General features: G+C 30.0%; 1 protein-coding gene across 1 annotated transcript; it reads left to right on the top strand.

The window, feature by feature from the left end:
• Nucleotides 1-692: 692 nt before the first annotated feature.
• LOC116771533 (protein NDNF-like) lies at nt 693-22,937 on the top strand. Its single transcript, XM_061523384.1, has 13 exons — nt 693-1,039; nt 10,038-10,211; nt 12,882-12,991; nt 13,200-13,288; nt 13,946-14,064; nt 19,414-19,670; nt 19,919-20,010; nt 20,078-20,236; nt 20,393-20,513; nt 20,588-20,754; nt 21,499-21,644; nt 21,981-22,088; nt 22,357-22,937. Exons 1-13 carry the CDS (start codon nt 1,035-1,037, stop codon nt 22,496-22,498), a joined length of 1,689 nt encoding a protein of 562 aa, XP_061379368.1. The 5' UTR covers nt 693-1,034; the 3' UTR covers nt 22,499-22,937.
• Nucleotides 22,938-23,919: the final 982 nt, after the last annotated feature.

Genomic DNA, 23,919 nt, shown 5'->3' with positions numbered 1-23,919 from the left:
TAAAAATATAAAACTGTGAACATATATATATATATATATAATTATCTTTTGACACTATTACATAATACCGATCATATCCGATCATATTCACCGATTTTAAACGGTCCTAGAGAATTGTGAACTATTTCACACACAAAGCTCCCAATTAATTTCTTCCCTACGGCTGTTATTTTTATTTTTAGACTATTAATTCCTTGGTAAATACAAAGCCGTTTTATTGTATAATTTTTATGCGCCTATAAATCTTGGCATTGTGTTAACTTTAAGAGTTCATAACAAAGTCTTTACTAACGTCACGTGAATAAAAATGTCATGAATAGTTATATGTAAGTTACTTCCGTTTTAATAATAATAAAAAGTATGTAGATCAAACTATATACTTATATAAAATTATATAATAAAATTAATGATAAAAATATTATTTTTATGATAATGGTAAAATCATTAACTTAATACATATTTTACTTTTAAAGTTTATTTATAAATTGTCAAGTAAGGTATAAATAATGCAATGTACAGCGATTCATGGTTTAACCCAAGCGCCGATAAAACTATTTGAACATAAAAAAGTTGCGTTAATGTCAAGAGATAGCGATAAAAGCTTCTAAATTAACTGCAGCGCGCCCAAGATTGAGTACCCCTCTTGCAGTTTTTGTTTTGATACCGATGCACTAGCTCACTGCACACGCACTATCGGTGCAGCTCAGACGCGGCGCGTGAGTAACGCATCGATCGCCACGCAACTAATGTCGCCCCGCCTTTACGATACGTATCTAAAATGATTGACAATCTGAATTGATTATAACTTATAAAATGCACCTATTATATTACAATAAGTGTTGGCTTCCACTTGCCGTATAATTTAGGAATAAACGTTCTAAATTTCGGCTCCAGAACCGAGACAATTTTTCAACATCGCATTGAATTTCAAATATGTCCTTATAAACGCTGTTGTTTTTATATTTGTGGACTATTTCAAGTTGTATCTCACTGGAGTTGGTTTGTGAACTGTGGAAGGTGCAACAATTACAACTATGAGGTAAGATCACTTATCTATCACAAAATATAAGTTTAGTTAAAGCTCTACGGTATTTTTCTTAATCTGTTCAAAGAAGTAAAAACCAATAAGTTTTAATATTTCTATCATTTTTATTAATAAAAAGCATACAATTTTAATCTTATATATTCAAACACTTAGTACGATAATCCATAATTTAGTTCCTTTAAGGTTCTTACTTTTATAGCAGCGCAGGTCCTTAATACTAAATAAAATGACTTGAATTCAAGCTATTAAGTTGTAACATATTTGTTAAACCTAAAAATAATTACAAATCCATCGACGTTATAAAATATTATTTACGTGTCTCGTGCTGAGCTTTCATCGTCAAACAGAAAAGTGAACGTGAAAAGTTATATAAAAAACGTTCGAAACGTTCATGAAATGATACAGAGTTGTTAGGCGTAAAATTTAAATTTAACATGTGATTATGGAGGATTAGAAAAAATATTTAAATAGAATTATCCAAAATTATTTACATCCAATAATAAAAGAAAGAAAGACAAAGCTAGAGTAATAAATTATAATTTCATTACTGAGTATTTGATTACTATGAACACTGTGTTTAAGTTATTATAAACGCTCTATTTAATCTTAATGGTTTACTAGTTAAGAAGATAATACGTACCAACAAGCTATTGTAAAATATCGGAGCTAATTAACATATGAAAACTTAAAGGATATAGTATGGTATAGTATAGTATAGTACACTTACATTTTTATAGAGGTTTATACAATTGAAAATACATCGCCTTAAAGCACTTATATATACGTAATTACATAGAAGTGTAAGTAACGTAAGGAGCTGTTTATCCGATTTAAAACAATGTTGTTATAAGAAATAAATTCGGTGTACTATAGTCAATAAATACCAACTAAGTTATCCCCTTGTAACAGAATCGCGAAGCCCTACTACGTGATTACTGCCTCATAAGTGTCATGCTATCATGCTGGCACGCGACTTTACGTATTTTAATTTAAACTCTACAAGCGTACATATTGATGAATTACATTTGTAATAATTGTAGTAAGAATTGTAATTTAGCGAGCAAGTTACAAGCTTGCGTACTCATCATTATATATTATAAGTCTATTCAAATTATTACAATATGAAAATATCGTTAAATCTCTTTTATCTATATTTTTTATTTATACTACAGATCTCACTTTAGATGTTTAAATTATTCGTGAAGGATTTATTACAATTAAAATTTACGTATGTATGCTAATAGAACTCTTGAACGTCATTTTGTCGTTGCTCGCCAAAGTGTCACTCAAATTTATAATCTCTGCGTTCTTAATCTAAGTCCAAAAATGTAAGAGTAAAAAGAATTTTCAAAACGGACGAATTGAAAGCGTGTTCTAAATTTCTTTTGTATAACTAAAATACAAAAACAAGGCCAATATACGGTACGCTATAAATCACACGTATACAATTCTAAAACACAAACTCTTGGAGTCGTTGCTATCCAGATAGTCCTTTGACGCAACCAAATTTTTGACAGAAACAAACGCGATTTTTTGTTCTCGTTGTTTTATTCATGAACAAGGCCGTAATAGGAATCGTTGTAATGGAACACATATCGTATTTGATCTATGACTGATGAAGAATTTCATATTTATTTATTTATTCATTCAAATACAATATATTATCTACATTTAAAAACAATGGAAGTGATTTTTTTTATATTGCTTGGTGTTCGTATGTATACTGTTTTTACTAATTTTATTTCCTTGCCATCATAACTTGTAAATTTATATCAAATCAACAACTTTATTACGTGGTTTAGCTCACAAAAAGCTTAAATATAATTTTAATTAAATTTCCAACATTTAAATTCAAACAGAGATTACAGCAATTATAAAGAGCTTAGGACAACGACTTAACATTATTTATAGGTCTACATCTGTCTATAATATATCTATTTATAGGAATCTTTGATGTCTGTGTATCGACTTGTAACCTGGACTGATTCGTTGTTTAGATGTATGTATTTGTGTCTCCGCATGTTGCGAATAACATCCGTAACTTTTTTGAAAACTGTCAATACTTTTCTTGTTTTTAGTCTTGATGGATAAATTTTTACGTTTATTTAAACTAACTGCTTTCGGTCAACCGATGTCTTGTTGATATGAAAAATAAAGCATATATATTATATAACAGACTCATCTTGTCATATTATTTATTGAATATGTTGATGCAAAGTTATTTGAGAATAGGTTTAAAATATTTGCGTGAGAGAGTAAAGAGCATTCATATGTAAAAATAAATCCAATGTATTGAGAAAGCATTATATTTAAAATTTATTATTTAATATATTATAACAAGCAATAGTAACTGTTCAAAATGTTCACAGCTAAACTTGTCCGTTAAACGTTATTTGGAAAGAGAAAACAAGCGGTGATAAATTTTGAAAAGTTAATTTAAAGCGAACTTTTCTTTGACATTTCGACTTTTTATAAAAAAGATGTGGCATCGTATGAAAATTTAAAAATTATTCTATTAACCTTTGTATAGTCCAGAATTATAGTATTATATTACGGGTGCCTACTAAGTCACCTAATTAACATACACCACGACCAATTAAATCAACTAACCTAAAATAGTTTTAACTCCGTAAGTAACAAAAAGTCACGTTCTGGCACTTCGGTAATGGATCGGAAATGTAAATAAACAAATTTCGTTTGAATTCGCACAAGCAGTCCTGTTGTTTCTATACAGTTAATGAAAACAAAGCAGTGATTAAAGGATTTTGGGATTGCTACATCCTGTAGCTTGATTCAGGGCTGACACATGTACAGTTTTGATATTATACACAGATAAATTATGTACCCAACTGAGTTAATTCTTTTGAAAGTATATGCATTGTGTTATACAAATAAATAAGACTACTTTATGCTATCTAGGGATTGCTGTGAAGATAACTCTAAACGGATTCAAAAACACAAATTTTCAAAAATAAAACTCACTCTTTTACTGTTTATCAAATGTAAGTTTTAAAAAGACGCTTTGAGAAAATATCACTTCAAATTAATTTATTCTCAATAAACATAAGCTGTTAAAATCACATCGTAACTATATTAAAATGCCTCAGGAAGAGAATATAGTAAAATCGGTAAATTAAACTGTCTTCGCGTTAATATTCCGTTGTCACCTCCGAGGCAAATACAATAAGGTCTAAGATATGTTAATCATGTGAAAATATATTCAAATAGACATGAAATTTAATTCAGTTATTAAAATATTATCTTCATAAGTATAACAACAACACAACTACGCTTCAAACAAACTGAAATTATCTCGATTTTTGAATAAGTAATTAGTAAAATATTCGCTGCTTTTAGGAAAAAAAAATTGTCAGATTGAAATAAAAGTTTGATGATATATTTTGTTTATTTCATAATTATTTTTTTGTTTAAATAAAACAATAAACATATATATATATATAGGAGGAACTGCTCGAAAGTTCTATATAAATAAGTTCGTAATCCAATCACGAAAACAAGAGTGTGTATTTTACTAAGTCAGTAATTTTTTTTTCAAAGCTTTAAAATACTGTAGAATCGGTATCAGAAACAGTAGACTATATTTTTTTAATAATAAGCCATAAAATTCGACTGCAGAAACTTAGCAACACGTTTCCACACGAAGTGGATCTGAAGTATCTAAATTAATAATTAGGGTGAACTTAAATGATATTATTGGTATCGTCTCAATGTACCTTTATTCTAAAGTAAGAAAGAGCTACATAAAACTTCAGATAATATGAAACATTTGAAGTTAATGTAACATAAATTTGCGAGCGTATAAATAAAAAATTGCAAAAAATAATGTTAATAAAATTTTTATTGACGGAAATAGAAACAAAGGATTCTTGCATCACTAATTAGAAAAAAAAAAAACGACAAAGTTTTCTTATTTTCTCAGAAACAGTTAAAAATATACGGTCCGTCGAGTCAACTCGGTGCGTACGAACTTAGTTATTTATAAACACGCATCGAAATCAGCAACATAAAGTAAAATACATCAAAACCAGACAGAAACAAAAGCGTGGCAGACTGACGGGCAGACTGCTTATTTATAGTGATTTTTACTCCCCAGTGACAACCATTGATATATTTACTGTACACCATTGACGCATCGTGAATTTTCAGTTTCTTTAAGATTTATCACATATGCGAATTTATTTTTAGTACTTCCAGATGACTTTTCATATATTTCAACTAATTAAAATAAGTAATTTTTTAGTATCAACACTATTTCAGGCTTATTATAACATGGCTAATGTGCAATTAAAACATTACTTTTCTATAACTCCTTCCAATACTAAGCGAACGATAGGTTATTGGTTTGTTTTCCTTTTTAAAGGTAACCCTCCCATTTGCTAAGATTTATTTTATTATGTACATTGCGGAAGCAATGAATCTTCTATTTTACGATGTTTTTATTTTACTAAGCGAGAAAGGATCTCAGTAAGGCTATTTTGTTCTTCAGCGCAGTTCTTCTAACAAAATAAATTACTGTCACAATTATGGTTACATTATTTAGGTTAATAACATTCCTGATGCCCCAAATTTGAATTAGACTTACCTTTTATTACTTAAGCTATATGTTATCGTATTAAAAGTTGCATGATATTTGAGTTATACCAATTGACTAACATATAATTTGACAGTCCTTTTTAAGATTATTTTGTTAGACCAGATCAATTAGATAATCTTATTCGTAAGTACGGCTTAAAAAAAAATCTAAATTCTCATTAGATTAGTTTTATGATAAGCAATTTATCCTATTAGTTTGAATTTAGTATACATCTAAAATCGGATGTTCGTTCACTAAGGACATTAATAAATATTCTATGACACAGTTTCAACCTCGTATCTAATAACCACGTATTACATAATTAGTTGCGTCACGATTGATATACTTATGGCAGCACCACACTGGACCGGTTTCATTATTATATTTAGTATGCATTTATGTATGTAGTTGTTTTTTATACAATTACTGGACCTTTTTTAAGCTATAAAGCATATTACTTGGCTTAAGAGCAAAATATGCTCAACTGGAAATTGGCTATGAATAATTTGATTCCTTAAAGCTACGTTAGTATGTTGTTGTAGAGGTGAAGATTTTTTCAACCACACAATATAAACCGGTTAATGTGAAACAACCATACGTGTAAAATTTTTGCAAGACATATAACTGTCAGTAACCAAAGCTAGAATTGGTAAGTGGGTGTTGAATAAGTGCCAGAACCTAGTGATTGACCATTCCTTATATCATCTATTTCTGAATCCGATTTATCGCAATCGTGTATTTAATACATCAAAACATAAACGACTCATTTATAATACCACGGCTTTATAAATTAGATGCATTATTGGATATTATCAATATAATAGATAAGCATATGGCTTCTTGTTTGTAATGTAATAAAATTTATATGATTATTAAATATGTATGTAGCTGTTGGTTTTATGTTTTCCTTGTTATATTTGTATAATTTGATCCTGTGATGTTTACGTTTATATATATATTGATTTTAGGATTAGTTGCTTTCGTAAAAGGGATAGGTCATCGTGAAACTTCTGAACCATCTCTGAAAAAGGTTTTGTAACAAACAAAGCATGCTCCGTAATAAACGTGCCTTTTGGTCAGGTACAAAATGAAAAACTATCAAATAGTTAAAATCATTTAATTAGATTTCGTTATCCACGGAAATCTATAGGTCCTAATTCAACGTAATGTTGCATTAGTGATATGGAAACAAAGAATTATTAGGCATGCTAATTTTAGATACCACAGCAATAGTACTAGTTACAAACCGAACAATAAATTGTTAACACACAACAATAAAAAATTATAATGAGAATTCTGTGTCAAAGTAAGTCCAAAAAATTTCTAAACCGAATTTTGAGTTGACTATTTTATTAAATGTAAATAAATGACTTCTTAGCTGCAAAAAAAAACACCTGTGCATTATCTGGCTGAGGTTGAAATGTGAATATATTTAGTTCGATTTAAAGTTTGTTAAGCCCTTTCTAGAATTAGGATATGCTATCTTGTGCTATCATGTGTATATATCAGTTTTTGAGGTGGATATCCTGTACAAGACTCTCCAAGATATATTCCAGTTAAGAACAGCATTGAAAATAGTTGAAATAATCAAATCAATTACTTCACGTTCTGAATTTTAAAAACAATATATCTTCACGTTACAACGAGAAACTCATTTTTTTTTGGCGAGAGAATTCTCTTTAACGCTAAATATAAAAAAAAAATATTTAACTAATTAATTACTTAATGTTTGATCTTATTAATTAACATTTATTTAAATTTAATTCCGATAAAATATATTTATTAAAGGTAAAAAAAAAACTTTATAAGTCCTACAATATATTATGCACTAGTTATTCATACTATAAAATAAGAAAAAAATTACAGACAGGACAGCTACTTTCCCTTTAGAATATTTATATAGCAAGCAAGTCATCCTAAATCCCGGACCACCATTATAAAAGAACTTAAAGGTTGTATATATACATATCCTTGGTTAGGTGCAACCATTTATGACGTATTGCTAAATATTTCAAATGTGGGAAGGAAAACAATAACCCTTTGTTGTATAATTTACGAGCATTTATTGAAAGGGTTCGGTTAAAGTTGAAAAAAAAAATCAATATTACGACGTTTGTGAAAACTTTCGAATAAAATGAACTGACGGCATAAATGTTATGTTTGGGGTTCTTTAATTTAATTAATACAGCTTTGTATCGATAATTAAGACTTTTGGGAGTTCATTTATTTTAATAAAGCCGTTTTTCTTATTTACTTTGACTATATTATTCTACATTTTACCTGTCCTTAAGATTAATTTTCAGTAACCGAGATCACAGGTAGAAGAGATGAAAGTGTCTGTTGGTTAAACTTGTTTTTTCTTTCTAGCCCCAAAGGTTTCTTAATTTTCTCGTGTACTGCTGTGGATGTACGCAGAATGTACAAATTTTGTCTCTACTTTACTCTACTCTTGTACTCTGGTCTAGGCAGTCTGCTCTAGGATATGAGAATTATTATTTATGATAGGGGGGTTCATGGTATAAGATAACTGACAGCATTCTTTTCTAGTGACAAAAATAAAAATAAATTTTTTGTTAATATAACAACGAGATGGCTAAATCTCAGCAAAATGTTTGCTACTTGAATTCGCGATACATAAATATATCAGCGAAAACGGGAGACGAAAGGAAAGTTATTGCTACTTCATCAATTTGTCTATAGAATGCCTCCTTCCACATAAGGTAGCCAGACATTAGACAATGCTTAAATTATGCATATTCTATTATACGAATAGATAATCTTTTAACTTTCTTTTTGTAATCTCGATGCTATAAGCAATAGGTAAACTTATGAAATGTGACCGACCAATTGGTTTTTATACGCGTTTGACATAATTAACAAATGATTTTGTATGTCCCTGAAGAAGTGACCTTGAAATAACTCTCGCCAATTTATATGTAGGTGAATCAATCAGACTAATGATAGAGTATAAAGGAACATTTCGTTTAAGTACCTTAGGTAACCCATTCAAATAAGTGGGTTTGTATATGTAATCGTTGAGTGATCGACAAGTCATCTAAACGTCGCGTTAGTAAAAGGTCGTGATTTATGAAATGTCAACACATTATCGCGATTGAATAAAAAATAGTTAAAAAAATGATCTAAAATGAAAACTGACGAACATTTATTTTCTAATTTAGTCGTAGTTATAATATAATAATATGAAACTGAATATACTTTTTTTTTTTTGGCTTAACAGCCCAGATTTCAGGTTTATTTTGTTTAGATTATTTCATTGGCGAACGCGAACGAAACTCTCGTTCGGACTTTCAAAAGAAATACCTAATAACTCTTTCACTTGATAATGGAGGAGTTTTAATGACTACATACAAGTAAATGAAATCACACCAGGGCGTCAGGGAGACTTTAAAAAAAAGAACAAAAGAGCGGGAAAAAACTAGTTGAAGACATTTTTTTACGATCCAAAAGGGTCTAAACTATAAATGTGTATTTATCAATGGAAAAATTACTTCGAAAAAAAAAATGTAATCAAATTTTTATATCCATATAATATCCTCTATCATAAAAGTCGGTTAAAAACCATTGACAAAGGGATTTTATTAACATTTATTAAATACAAAAAAGACATTCATAAGAGCATATTTTTTTAAACTTTGAAGTGAAAAAAGTATTTTTTTTTATATCAAAACAATATCTACAGAACCATAGAGCTTTTATTTTTTATAGCCGTATATACATTACCACCATATGTTGAGTCATCGTTACAGGGCGAAGGTAAAGGTTCTGCGTGACTCAGCCTACACATCTCGTAAACAACAAACAATAAGTTCTTATAACCGATAATACCATCGAGAATAAGTTATTTTTTTCCAACCAGCTGCATATATTAAATATATCGATAGATAAATACTGAATTAAATGTGTATAAATTCGATTATAAATCTTTTTAAAACTCATCTTAGTAATTAATAATGTTGTTTATACTACAATTATATTACATAGTTGTTTATTTACCGATGAAGTTATTTTGGAATCCATGATTATACCTATCAATAATAATGTAAATGATTCAAAACTCATTACCATTATCGGACCATCGATATTTTATGGTCCTAAATGACCCTCCCTAATAGACTGTGAATAGCTTTACAATGCAAGCCACAGAATTGCCTATAAATAATAATACAAAATGTACTTTCGCAATCACAAAGATAATGATAGGGTTATTATATTTAAATTTCGAATGCATATATATTACATACATCTAAGGTTTGATCTTATCGTAAATTTTGCATATGCGCTATAATCTTAACGTTATCATATATATAATCTATAAGTAATCAAATAGTTTATAGTATTTTAGGCTGAAAATTTTTCAATAATATTTTTAATCCTTAGAAGTCCGGACATCGTCACGACAAGGCTAGCAGCGCTGATTATACTTCACGCAGCTAGAGCTGGATTCGCAGCTCCAAGTGTTCTCGTCACCAGACCAGTCAGCAGGCTTTCCGAAGAATGGCTGCCAATGGATAACCAGACCTTGTACACATTGGAAGAAGGAGAAAGTCGAAAGTACATACATTTTTTGTTAAACAAATCTATAAAATATAAGTAGATTCTTGAGGCTTTTTGAAAAATATATTAAACAATTCTAATTATTTTTGAGTCAGTCAAAACTTTGTCTCTAAAGGATTACTACTCATGCCTAAGGGAATCTAGACTAAATCTGTTTTAAAACTGTACTTCGTTAACGAATCGTCACTTTCATTAAAGTTTCTTTAATGTTATCTGTCCTGAAAATTTTAGATTTGGATTTAAATAGATTTTAATAGGTCTCTTATAAATTTATATATAAATAAATATATACACATTAACTTTACTCATAAGCTGCTAAAGATAAGTTTATCTTATAAAATAAAATAAATTTATTACTTAAGTATACTAAATAGACACATACAAAAGAAAAAACATAGTTATGATGCTAAGTATTTCTCTTAAGGCAATATTTTACAGACAAGCCTGGGTTAGAGGAATTCGTTAAGTAAAGATAGCGAAAATTTTTATTAGAAAATTCATAAAACAAAAACAATGATATACATAGTAAATAGGTATACTTATTGTAACCTGGTAAAAAAAGTGCTTAAACATATGAATTTTTAATATGCAACATACATACGTAATACTATCATTATCTAAGGAACTGTTCCTAATTTGATTTACTTTAGAGGAAAAGAGTTACATACTACAATTTTGCGTAAGCAAAAAAGTCTTATCCAATGGAATGAAAGGTTCTTAGCATAAAGGTGTTAATAGTCTTTGATTTATATTTGAATCAAAATTGTAAAGAAGAACCGTTCTAGTCGATAAGACGGTGAACGACAATGACGATGAAGTAAAAGAAATAGCATGAATGAAATATGTCGCAAAATTGTCGAAAGCTTTTCGGTTTGGAAACAGTTGTAACGTTCACACATATCTCAGGAGCTCGCAAATAGATGACAGATGCCTTGGATCCCTTGATAACAAATGAGAACGTTGTTATTCGCATATATTATGGTGATAGATACCTTCCAGAACTTTAGATGGGAAGAGAAAAATGGAAATCGACTAAACAACAATATCCAAAAAATAAATAACTTTAACTATCGGTGCAATATAGACTATCGACTAGAGCAAGGAAATTTATTACTAAAAAGGGAATTGTTTATAATAACGAACAGAACAGGACAAATAGTCTCAAGTGTTTCAATATACTGTGTGTACTATAATAAAAACCTCTAAAGCGGGCAACAACCAATTTGTCAGCTAAGATGTTTTTTTTAACTTCAGATGGTGTTACTAACGACTTTACTGACGAAAACTTCTCTACCGTCCAAGCTCCTCTTTCTACCTAACCAAATTTGAAAATAACCTACTAGGGCTGCCTTCGAAGTACGTTCCAAGAATGAATTGATATTAGTTCTGGACAGGCCCAAGTCTTTTAGTAGGTTGTAGACAGATTTAGTCATTATAACCCTCGCTCCCAATTCTACCGCGTACAAATTCACGACAAACCTATTTCTAGTGAGTTCGTTAGTAAGTTCGTAAAATTTATTGATCTTGATGGCGTTTCCTTTAAGGATGTTGGTTTCCCAAGTAACCGTAAGCTCTTTTACAGAACACGCTTTAAAAGTTTTTTCTGTACCCTAAACTTATCTTACTAAATTACTCTAATCTAGGAGAGTCATTTGAAAAGCATTCAGATAAAATTTTAGCAGTGGTCGCCAAGTCCAATCATGATTTGAGGTGCGCAATGTTAGTGCTAATGGGATGCAAAAATCTTTTATGTCTCTTATGTAACCACTCGTCTCGTCTCCTATGTAACCGCTCGTTCGCATTTCTAAACTTATGGCATGGGTCTTATATTTAGCATTCTCGTCTTGCCGAGTAAAAGACTGTCATATATCCATATCATTGGCCTCTTTACTTGTTCCTAATCCTACTTTGTGCTTTTATCATTAATTATTTATGGAATTGAAGTCTTGACTCTAGCTCTGGGGCATTTTTGTCCTTTGGAAGTGATGTAACGACGTCATCTTGGGATTTAGTTAGGACCTTTCTTGGAAACTCTTACTTGTTTATAGAGCTACGGTGATCTTTTTATATTCATCGCAAAAATATTGCAATTCCTGAAAAAACCTTACGAATCAATCGATAGTGTGAGTCCGAGACACAACTTCAACACCTTTATGACTCTTGCATCTGACTTTTATTAAAATCATAGGCATAAGGCCAAGTCAAACGCGATATTAGGCAATTATCGTAGATCTAAGTTTTTTTGACTTTACTGATTGGTTGGCTGGCTTATAATGATAGTTTAAAAAGCTATCTACTTTTTCTTCTACAATCTGTATTATCTATCTTACGGCCGAGAAATTTAAATGGAGCATTTTCCATAACCGTAGAAACGCATTGACTTCCTAGATCTTATAAAGTTTATCTTTATTTAAGTTAAGTTAAGATAGAATAAAGAATAATTCGAAGAAGACTAAATGCTTTACAATGTATTATATCGTTTAATATGTAACATTACAAGTAGCTGATATTTGGTGCTATTGTAAGGGTTTAATAACAAACAGCTTTGAAATATACACGTTGATCACCTATATTTAATAATAGCACCTAGAACATACATTCATCTAGTTTTCTATTGGCCTTGTTCCACATACGGTACAAATTAATCCTGTATGCAATTTGTTTCAGTCTCGAACTAAACACGTCTTCAATATCCCAAACAGTTGTTTACATTACTGTCAGCCCTTGCTCGCGACACCTGCATTGGGCGTTCTATAAAGGACCCGCTGGGAGTGACAGTAAGCATAAGATACATTTATTACGAAAAACTGTCATTAGTTAATTATGTTTGCACGACAATAAAATTATTAACATATGTTACAATTGAATTATGTCGAACGATAAAAGTAGAGCTTCTGATAGTGCCTTAATGCAACCTGTTTGGTATAACGAACATTATCTAGTTTGTTGTATAAATAAATATACGATTAATGTTTATCTTTTTAGAACAACTTCAATTAATACAAGAGCACGGAGGCGGAGAGATGCACACGATAACCTTTCAAATATTCAAACAAGAGAGATACGTATTACAGGTACATGTATCTTTAATCGTTTATTAATAAACGGTCCTGCATTCAATGATACTTTTTTAATTCACACATACATGTTTATTTTATAAGAGAATATATTAAAATTAATGATATCTAAGACCTTTTATAGGGTCTACTCCAGTATATGAAAAGAATTCTAAACGTCGCGTAAAATGGAATATTAAAAATATGGGGTTGTATATCCGAAGATCGTAATAACATTCAGATTGTGATTTGCGGAAATAAGCTTAATATTATTTCTATTAAATTCTTTATACTTATGTCCGTGACATATATATTACAATAATATAACCCACATTAAATCTTGGAGATCTACAAAATCGAAACAAGTTACAGAGCTAATTAAATTAAAACGATTTTTTTATTTTATAAAGCCTTGTAAAGGTTTACTCTTATCTCTTTGAAAATTCACTGCAATTGATAAAAACATTTCTCATGTTTAGGTGAATAAAATTTATCAGATATATATATATTAATTTACCGTTTCTGAATACGAAAAGGCACTGATACGTTTGATTTTAAAGATTTTTACATAGCTGTGAGGTCTTCAACGTTTTATGTCTCACATCTTTATCAGTATTGGTTTGCGTTGTTTTGCTATTTGTTAACAATTTTCTAATATAATTTTTATTGCACCAGCTTTCCTCACCGAAAGGTGGAGCGGCAGCGATCAGCGTGCGGGGTGAGGCGACAAGGCACGTGCGGATCCGCCTGCGCACTAGATCCAAACGACGCTTATCCGCCAACTGGGATCCCAGGTAATATTTTCTTTATACCCTATATTTTCCATTCAAAGCCACATTCTGACTGCCCACTGCGAGTATGAAACATAAATCAAACGTGTTCGAACTTAAGAATGTCCGTTGTTTCCTGAACCTAGTCTCGGCGTCATTATATGAAATTAATGTGATGTATAGAAATTTTTGCCTACTTTCCAGATGGAATAACGGTGTATTATAAAAAGTTGTCAGTGAAATAGCACCGTTAGCAATAGCTCTCCCAGACCATAAATCCGTTCTGTCCGTATGTTTGTCACAAGAACGGGTACACAATTTATGATACACCATGTATGGTGGTTAGATATGACTCGATAAAGTTCACATCACATGTTGAAATGCATTGACAGCTCTCATGACTTGATATTACAGAATCTTCATATATATTACCTGCAAGGTATAATTTTTATATTTATCCTATAAAAATTCTCAAACTTAAAAAATACCCTTTTAAAAATATTTTAAAATTCTTATTGTTTATTGGTTAATAATAAATAAATTTAATTATGTTTCAACATAAAGCGATGTTCAAATTATACTACATTTAAAATTCAAACAGAAAAGACTATTTGAACATTAGGATCATTTAGCAAAAGCAACTGGATCTCCATATTCCGCAGGTAGCCAATTCGATGATTTTTTTATTCTATACATATTTTATATCAATATAAATCCACGCCTACTATTAATTGAATTGACTTTTAAAAGTATAAAGTATTAGGTATCAATAAATTACGATGGTTAAGCGAGATATGAAATAAGAAAAATTTTCACAAATATAATCGCTGTTTGCCACAAAAAGTTGCTAGGCGTTATGAAAGACACTTGTAAAATAGAGACAAGTTTGATATCAGGTTCCGAGGCTATTAAACACATTCAATTGGAAACCAGATAGATTTGTTATTAATATTTCTTATATAAAAATACATTAATTTCTAAAACTTTATATTATTGACATATTTCCAAAGTAAACAGTTTGCGAAATAAAAATTACCTACATATAACTTAAATACTAATCTATAACCACTGCACCCTACACATGACTGACTTATCTGTTAATATTTTCTGCCATAAATTTTTATAGTCGTATTCCTATAATTGATAACATCAGTTTTAAACGACGATCACAAGCTGGCACATAAAAAGGTTTTTTTTTTATTGACGACGAGAAGCGCGAAGGCACTACTTGGTTTAAGGTTTATGGGTAATCTGCAACATTGTATTCGAGAAACATCTGAACTCTTTTAATTGTATACGATTACGGAGCCATACTGCCTCCGATACTACATTCCGATTTATACTACTGAACACGCGAAATGGTCGGTTGGAGGAAAGAGTTTAAAATTTATTATAATTTACATATATTAAAATATTAAACAAGTTTCAGAACGTATATAACATGCTTAGTTTAGTGATAGCATTAACCTTATTAGTAATAATATATAACAACACATATTCACAGTACAATCTGCATAGCTTACTAACAGTTACACGTTAAGATGGTAACTTATACTTATTAATTAAGAATAGTAAAATATTACAAGCATTAAATTGCATTTGATTACCACTACCACCTATATATTCTGTCTAATGAGTAAACGAGTTAGCTAGTTTGATGTTGAGATGAACTAATTTTATACACCTATAAATATCACACGTTTTACAAAAACAATTTAGAAAAAATTGCCCGTAACCTACACCGCTATCAGAGGAAATAAAGGTAATTAAATGACGTCGATATAAAATGTCTTTACTATTCTTGAAGAACTACTGAAGTACTGGACAAATAGAACAAATGGTTACTAAGGCTACCTTCATTCCTCCAACTTTTTGTATTAACGCAGCAATGCATTGTGAAATCCATTATATGTTTGAACGCCGAAGGTTAATTTTCCAATGTCATCCATACATTTTAATTCGCGAGGAGATAGTGGTATGCAATTTATTAACTTACTACTTTCTGATTGAGTTTCATCCGGTTTGCATTACAAATATCCTTTGAGCTTTACAAATTAATTTGTGACTAAGATTATTATTGCAATGCGTTAAATTATTTTACATTAAAAGCTGCTCTGTACTATAAAACGAAACGTAAACACGTATACAATTATTTTATGAGTTTATTTAATTTGCATCAAATGCCGATGTTATGCTTTAGGATTGAAGTTACAAATAATCGGTTATGTACTATTTTATTATACAAAAAAGTGGTTTTTTTTTTACCAATTACAATCTTTATTAAAAAGATAGTCTTCAGAAATCTGGAGCGTGGAATTGTTCAATTTTGATGTTATTCTAAAATTTATATATAAATATTTATTTTATAGTTAGAATAGTTAAAAAAAAATTAGATTATAATATTAGGTAGAGTCGTTCGATTAAAATATATCTGATAAATAATTAAAATTTAATTTGAAAAAATATTCTATATCTATCACATAGATTTGAAAACATTCATCTAAAAGTTCTTTAATCTATACGACAAATAATAAGACATACATTAAATAAAAAGTTAAAAGTCACGTTGTCTTTATTTACGCAACAATTATACTTAAAGCAAAAAATAAATGTCATAGGGACACGTCCGTGTAGAAGAGTGGCAAGAATGCAGTCCGCGGTTCCTCTCTAAATGGCTATGCTAATTCATTCGGTAAAAAATAAGTGATTCCCCCTATTACTCGCCAATTGATAAGTGGTGCTACCAACCAAAGATGAAAGTTTCGCGTATAGGAAATTGTTTTGACCTTTTTTCGGTTAAGAAATAGATTCTGACTATAACCGAGAAATGCATGTCAAGAGCAAAAATGTTCATGATCTCTGAATGAAAACATAAATAAATGAATTAATATACAAATAAAAACGAAAGCATTAACAAAAATAAAAATGAAGGCCTTAAAGAAATTAAACTTAATTTTACTAACCATTTAAACAAATGCATATAGCGGGCTTTTAGCTTTTATATTTGTTTTAATCTAAATAAAAGTAAAAATCATAATCCCGTTAGATACTGGAGTCTTCAGACTTTTGTTATCTCCTTGTTCTTTTGTGCAGCGGCACAGAATAGTTTACTGCATCTGAGACTGTAGTAAAGTCCGTTTAAAACATCTAGAGGTAGGGTACCTAAACAGGGGCTCCGTTTGTAATTTATCGGTACATAAACAATTTCTGGTAAACAGATTATTCAAGTTTTATAAAGAACAGCTAGTCTATATCACGCTGAGTTATTGTATTTAACTTTATTCCGCCCCCTCCTTGTCAATTTATGCAATACCTTTGGTATTGTAAGGAGTTAAACATAAAGATTAAGAAAATTATGACGACTTAAAATATTACAAATATTTAATAGAGCGACCAAAATTTCTTTACCTGTGAATGACAGGTTGTAGCTCCAATTGCTTATTAGAGAGGCTTATTTTTTGTTGGCTTTTATTTATTATATATTTATACATTAGGATTACATCGATAGATATATTACATCACTTAAATTTCATTAGTTTTTAATACTTAACTATTTTATTAACTTTTTATACCATTATATTTAAGTCCTTGAGCTATTTGTACTGCCATCCTGTGTCATTACAAAATAATATTTATAAGTTAGTACGATTTTAACTACCCTAATGAGATCTAAGGCTTACGCGAGTACTCATTTAAATGAAACTAATATTTCGGATTACTAAGCGTATTTTAATATTTAAAAAAAACAACATACTCCCGACGTTTCGGTTACTATGCAGCAACCGTGATTACGGGCAGACATCTCGTTTACATCACTATTAAAAATCATAAAATTCAAACTTAACACTCTTTTTACGTACAGAGGTTCTGTTTGTTTTTCTTTTTTATAATGAAACATACCTTAAGTTTTAGAAAATTACAGTTCAATGTACAGTTAAATAAATAATAAACTTCCTCGTTCAGAGTATTACCCCAGCAGTTTTTATTGGAACCAGTATTCTTATAATTGTAAAACCTACCTTACCTTTAATGTAATTGAATAGAATTTTTCAAAACCGTTTACTTACTTCCATCTCAGAAGCAGTGCGCAATCTTTACCAGAAGTTTATTAGGAACAAAAAGCGTAACAATGTAAATGTAAGAGGCTTAAACGGCAAAAACATCATTTTTTTCTTTTTTTTTTATATTTATTTTATTTTTTTCTTAGTTTATACCAGACAGCAATTTTTTACTTTCTCTATATAATAATTAGAAAATCAAAATATTTGATTGCATCTTTTTTAGATATTGAATATCAAAATGGAAAGTGGGCTTCGTTGTTGAAGAAAGCTTCAGTTACGATTTTTAATATGCTGACAGTTGAGAGAATTAATAGTGTCAATAGCGACGGTCTTAAAAAGTAGTATATTTTGTAACTTTGTAAAGATCTGTGGATTAATGCAACTTTTGGCTCTGGAACGCTCTTCAATACGAGTCTACTTACAATGGGAAAAATATCAATGAAAGGTTTATTATATATAAAAACAAACGCAAGTAAATCTACTCAAAAAGGTCTTGCCATTAAACTTATAAAAACTGTATACAGTTATCAAGAAATTCTTATAAATGAAAGAAGTTTGCTAAGTGTCGTTTAGGTAATGTGCTTAACTTTGTAAATTGAACTTTCGGGTACAAATCTGAGCTGATTTCAAAAAATCTTTTTTTTCTTTTAAACAATAAAGAGGTTATAATGAAAGTTCTAATAAACTGAAAAAATTAAAATCAATTACGAATACGAATATCAAAACGAATACGAAAACCAATTAGATAGCTATGGTAGCATCTGTACTATATTCCTTGAAAACTGCAAAGTTAGAAAACATTTATTAGGATATTTTTTTTAATTTTGCAGGTTCGAATCTTGCTTGTCTCGATGAAGTTTTCACGATGCATTCTCTCATTTAAATTTAAATATTATCTTAACATTATTTTAATGTTTAAACCTAAATTATATGATTCATTCATTAATATTTACCTGACCAAGGTCTTTAAGATCCGTATTTATATAGAGTAAATGATCAATTCAACTCTTTCTTATTAATTTATATACACCATCTAGTATCTCTAAACATTTAACAGCGGTTTCACAACTATACTCTGTACACATTTCCTTTTCACTTTTACTACTTAATGACATCTAAGACTTTTGCGAGTTTTATTCAATTAAATGAAACTAATATATTTTCGGATATACTACGCGAATTTTATTATTTTAAAACTACATAATCCCGACGTTCCGGTTACTAAAAAGTCCGAAAATCTGCGTAGTATATCCGAAATTTTTTAGTTTCATTTAAATAATTTGCAATTAATATAGCAATTTCTTTTTTACAGTCCAATAGACCCTCAATCTACAACCTATTGCGTGGTCGCATCTCGGAGAAAGAACTACACATCACTTTGCGCAGCTCAATACGACCTCCGGAATACAAAAACAGAAAAAGATACATCCTCTGATCAGTCGCTGGAAAACCATAAACCTAACCGTTCACAGAACAGCGGTTCGGAAGAGAATAAAATTGATATAGATAAAGACAGCATAAGTATTTTTGATGGAAATTATAGGACTTTGTATAGAAGAAAAAAGTTTGGTGAGAATATATACATTTTTTCTTTTTTTTTGAAAGTTTATATAACCGCCTTTTATAGTACATCTATTTATATATAATAGGACTTACTTAATCTGCTTTGTTTTTTTTGTACAGAAAATAGTACAGATTAAGTCAGAAATATTTTTATAATCTCATTAAAAAGCAGAGGTTCTATCTTTATACTATATAATATTTGTAATTTATTTTTAAGACTTTCCTTCAATAAATTAACTAGCAATGCTTAAAAGGTCGTAGCACAAGAGTATCAAACGAAGACCCACTGGTTGTTTGTATAGGAGACAGAACACATCACTTTATTGAAAATTTAGATCCTGGCACAGTAAGTGTACACCTTATAATATTTTAAGATAAAATTTTCTTTACGCTAAACGGAAAAAAAATTTTAGACCTATTTCGTCAGTATTTTCGGCATTGCAAGAGATAGACAAATTGGGTCCTTATTAGCATCTGGAAGCGTTCGACCCAGGACGTCCACTGCTAAAAGACTAAGGGAAAATGTTCCTTACAAGGCTGACATAAAGGGAAAAAATGTTTATTACTTGAAGGTGAGCAACACCGAAACTTGCGGTGCTTAAAACTACTCAACAGTTTAAAAAAAATATCCTTCATAATAATATAGTTTACAGTAAAATTAATGTAGATAAATATCACAAGCTTATACAAGTTAAAATTTAAAGTTAAAGTTAATTTTATTATTGAAGACAACGACCAGTAGTACTTCAACAAACGCTGGTCTTTGGATTGCGACGTCCACTTGCGGAGGTTCAGTTGACATCGAAGTTTATGTAAAAGGAAAGCGATTGTACGTGGCCAAAAATATAGGTATTTTATAGTAAAAAATATATATTTTTTTATTCATTGTAATTATAAGATGATTATACTCAAATAAATTTCAGAAAATCATTCAAAGTTTTTCGTGCCATCACCAATACTTTCGTCGACACAAGAAACAAGTGACGAGGGTTCTGTGCAGTTCGATTCGAGCTCAGAGGAATCAAAAATAAGATACATTGTACGAGTTGTGCCTAACAAATGGGCTATTGATGGTGCCGTAACAATAGAGGTAGTTAATAGTAATTATTTTATGAAAAAATTATATTTCCAAATAAATTCTAGTTTTTTGCTAACGTTACTACTAATACATTTATATAAAACTGTGACAGTTATTTTAGTGATTTAGAACTGTGTCTCTTTATGGTATAGAGACACGGTTCATGTAATTGTTAGAAAAAGCTTAATAACAACTCCCGTGTTGTAAAAAAGGCGACCAGTGTAAGCTTCTTAACAACTTTGTAACCGTTTGTTCCGTCTCATATGTAGTTTCCGTGACTCAGCTTAAACCTTTTAACTCATTCAGCGTAGTTTTATACTTATTGTTAATTTTGTCTCATACTTTTATAATTCACATTGATATTAAATGAGAATTATTAAATTAAATGTTAGTTTTCTTGTTTGAAATGATGGCGGAAAATCTTAGACCAAAAAAATCATTCCGTTGTATTCTGTCATCTTTTCTTTTAGTTAGGTATATAAATTTAATAAAATATAGCAACTCTATATGTCATATTAGAGTAACATGACTATTTAAATTTAAGTGAGAATTATTTTAGGGCTGTTATTTTGTTTACAATGTAGGCCAGAGCTTAGAAAAATATCTCGTCTTAGACACGGTGACGTCACAATAAAAATAAAAATAGTTTTAAGAATCCTTAACACTTTATTAAGAGGTTGAAAAAATAAAATTGTAAAAATAGTTTCTTATGTAATAACTGTATTAAATATTATACTTGAGAAATGCATTTTCCAGTTACTGGCCTCAACATCAAGATGGGGCATGGATACGCCAGAACTTACCGACGGCGGAGTGATAAGGGAACTCCGGCCGAGGAGGTCTTGTAAATCCGTAGACATTGCCTTTTTACCAGCCACCCATAACGCGACTGATGTGATTAGGTAATTATTGAATACATTTAGGCCAACGAAACAGAATAAAAAATATAAATCAAACAGATTTAAATTGTATAAATAGCAATTTATGTTCTGCCGTGAACATATGCTAACTGTACATTTAAATCTATTTTATCAATGCGGTAACATACTAATGAATGTGACTTTCTTTTGATTTGGGAATTATTATTTTTTAAATATTAATAGTGCTGCCATTACATAAAATGTTACATAAAACTTCACAAATAAATAATCATCATCATCATCACCAATCATCAAGGCTTGTTCGAATTTTCATCTCTTTATTGTATACTTATTCTTTAAGAATATTCTTGGTTTCAGATATTGCATTTCAACAAAAGAAATAGTCGACAAGGACATAACAATCTGTGCGTTAACTAAAAAATCATCAACAAAAACACAATGCATAAGTCACATGCAACGTCCTCAGTAAGTTAAATAGTTAGAATATCTTTTTATAACTGAATTGAAAGCTTATCCAAACTGTTACCGAATTGTATATTAACTTACATCGTAATGCAGTACTCATGGAAAGAAATATTTGTGTAAAGATTTTAATTGAATCTAGCTCATTTTCGCATACAAAAATTTTATACAAAATATTCTCTAACGACTTAGTTGTTATTTGAAATAAGATAATAATGATAAGTAATTAAAAAAGCACAAAAAATATCTATTAAAAACATTATTTTTCCAGGTCAAGAGTAATAGTCCAGAAAGTGAGTGGCTTAAAACCGGGAAGAAAATACGGAATTCAAGTAACTGCCGCCTCCAAAGGGATCTCAGTGCCATACAATGTCCTGTATGTGGAAACTAATGCAACTTGCAAAGAAGAATAGTAACGAAGTAATCAGTATTAGTGATTAAAAAAATATGTATCATATATTTCTATTAATTAAAAATTATGTGTACATAAAATTTCAGGCGTTAAAATTATAACAGAACTATTTATTTTCGTAATTGATTATGTAGATGTAAAATTAATTACGAGTGATTTGTTATAAGCAAAACTACTTATTAATAGGAGGCATTTGTGTATTTATAAAGATAATTTTATAATTTAGAGCTCTTTCACATGAGCGGAAAATTGCTATTCAGATGTTCCACTGTGAGAGAGGTCTAAGGTTTTGATAGGCTTTAATATTAATTTTAAAGATATTTCAGGCATTTAGTTGAACAGAGTATAAGTTCCTACTATTTTTACAGAGAGTGTATTAATTAATAGTAAGAGTAAGTGAGTTTTTGTCTATATTTTACGAAACTTAATAAATGAAGAGTTCAGAATATCGTTATTTTTATTTATGGCAAAATTCTAAACAAAAAATTAATCAAAATTTACTATAGAATATTGTAATGTCAAATTAATGACCATACAAAACATGCTTTCACCTGTTTCGTAAAAAACAACAAATTATTATTCCTCTCTTAGAAAAAAGAAAAATATTAAAATTCTATATAATGTTACAAAATAATCTATTGTAAGATAAACATTAAAGTGTTCAATGAGCATGCCTTCCAGGTGAGGGTGAGAAGCTCTTCCCTGTGCTGATGACACTCGAAGTCTTTTATTGGCTCGCCAGACTTGTTGCAAAACTGGCTATGGTTAATACTTTAACTGAAACTCCCAGTAAGAACCTCTGTTGCCACGGCTCTCCAGCAACCGAGCAATCGTATTGCTCTCCAATTTTGCACATACAGCAAAGCTAATCACAACCTCAGTAAGCATATCATTAAAAGGCCCATCGACGATTTTTGTAAAATACCAGTGGTTATACGATATGGGCTCTTAAATCCTAATATTAACAGCTCCGCTACGCTACCGTGACTGATAAAGAAATCAAAATACTCGTACGCCCGTCATCTGTGGACCGGCAGTTTCATAAATCATTATATCTGAATTTTCTAACATAAAAATATCTAACGGCATCGTAGTATCCCTCAGATGTTATAACATGCTGTATAGATTATTTCAATACACTTGAATTTAAAAGGAAATCTGACGTACAATTTAACTTAGCACAAACCTTATTTTTTGTTTAAGTAGCCCACCACCCACCACTTTCTGGTTGCAAGCATATTTTCCATTGATGAAACCTTTAATGGAAGCCTCAATATTCGAATTTTGGACTCAATTACTTTACCGCTACGTGACGTAAACTCTTACTCTTATTCCAATCCCACGTCTGATGTCGGATTTAAGTGAGTGAACATGATTCATTTGATTTACGTATTTTATATAAAGCGTCCAATAAGTATAGTC

The sequence above is a fragment of the Danaus plexippus genome, chromosome 17 (genome assembly GCF_018135715.1).
Source record: "Danaus plexippus chromosome 17, MEX_DaPlex, whole genome shotgun sequence".
In the NCBI taxonomy this organism is placed as follows: Eukaryota; Metazoa; Arthropoda; class Insecta; order Lepidoptera; family Nymphalidae; genus Danaus; species Danaus plexippus.
Note: the sequence above shows the minus strand (reverse complement) of the source record. Positions and strands in the feature narration are given on the sequence as shown.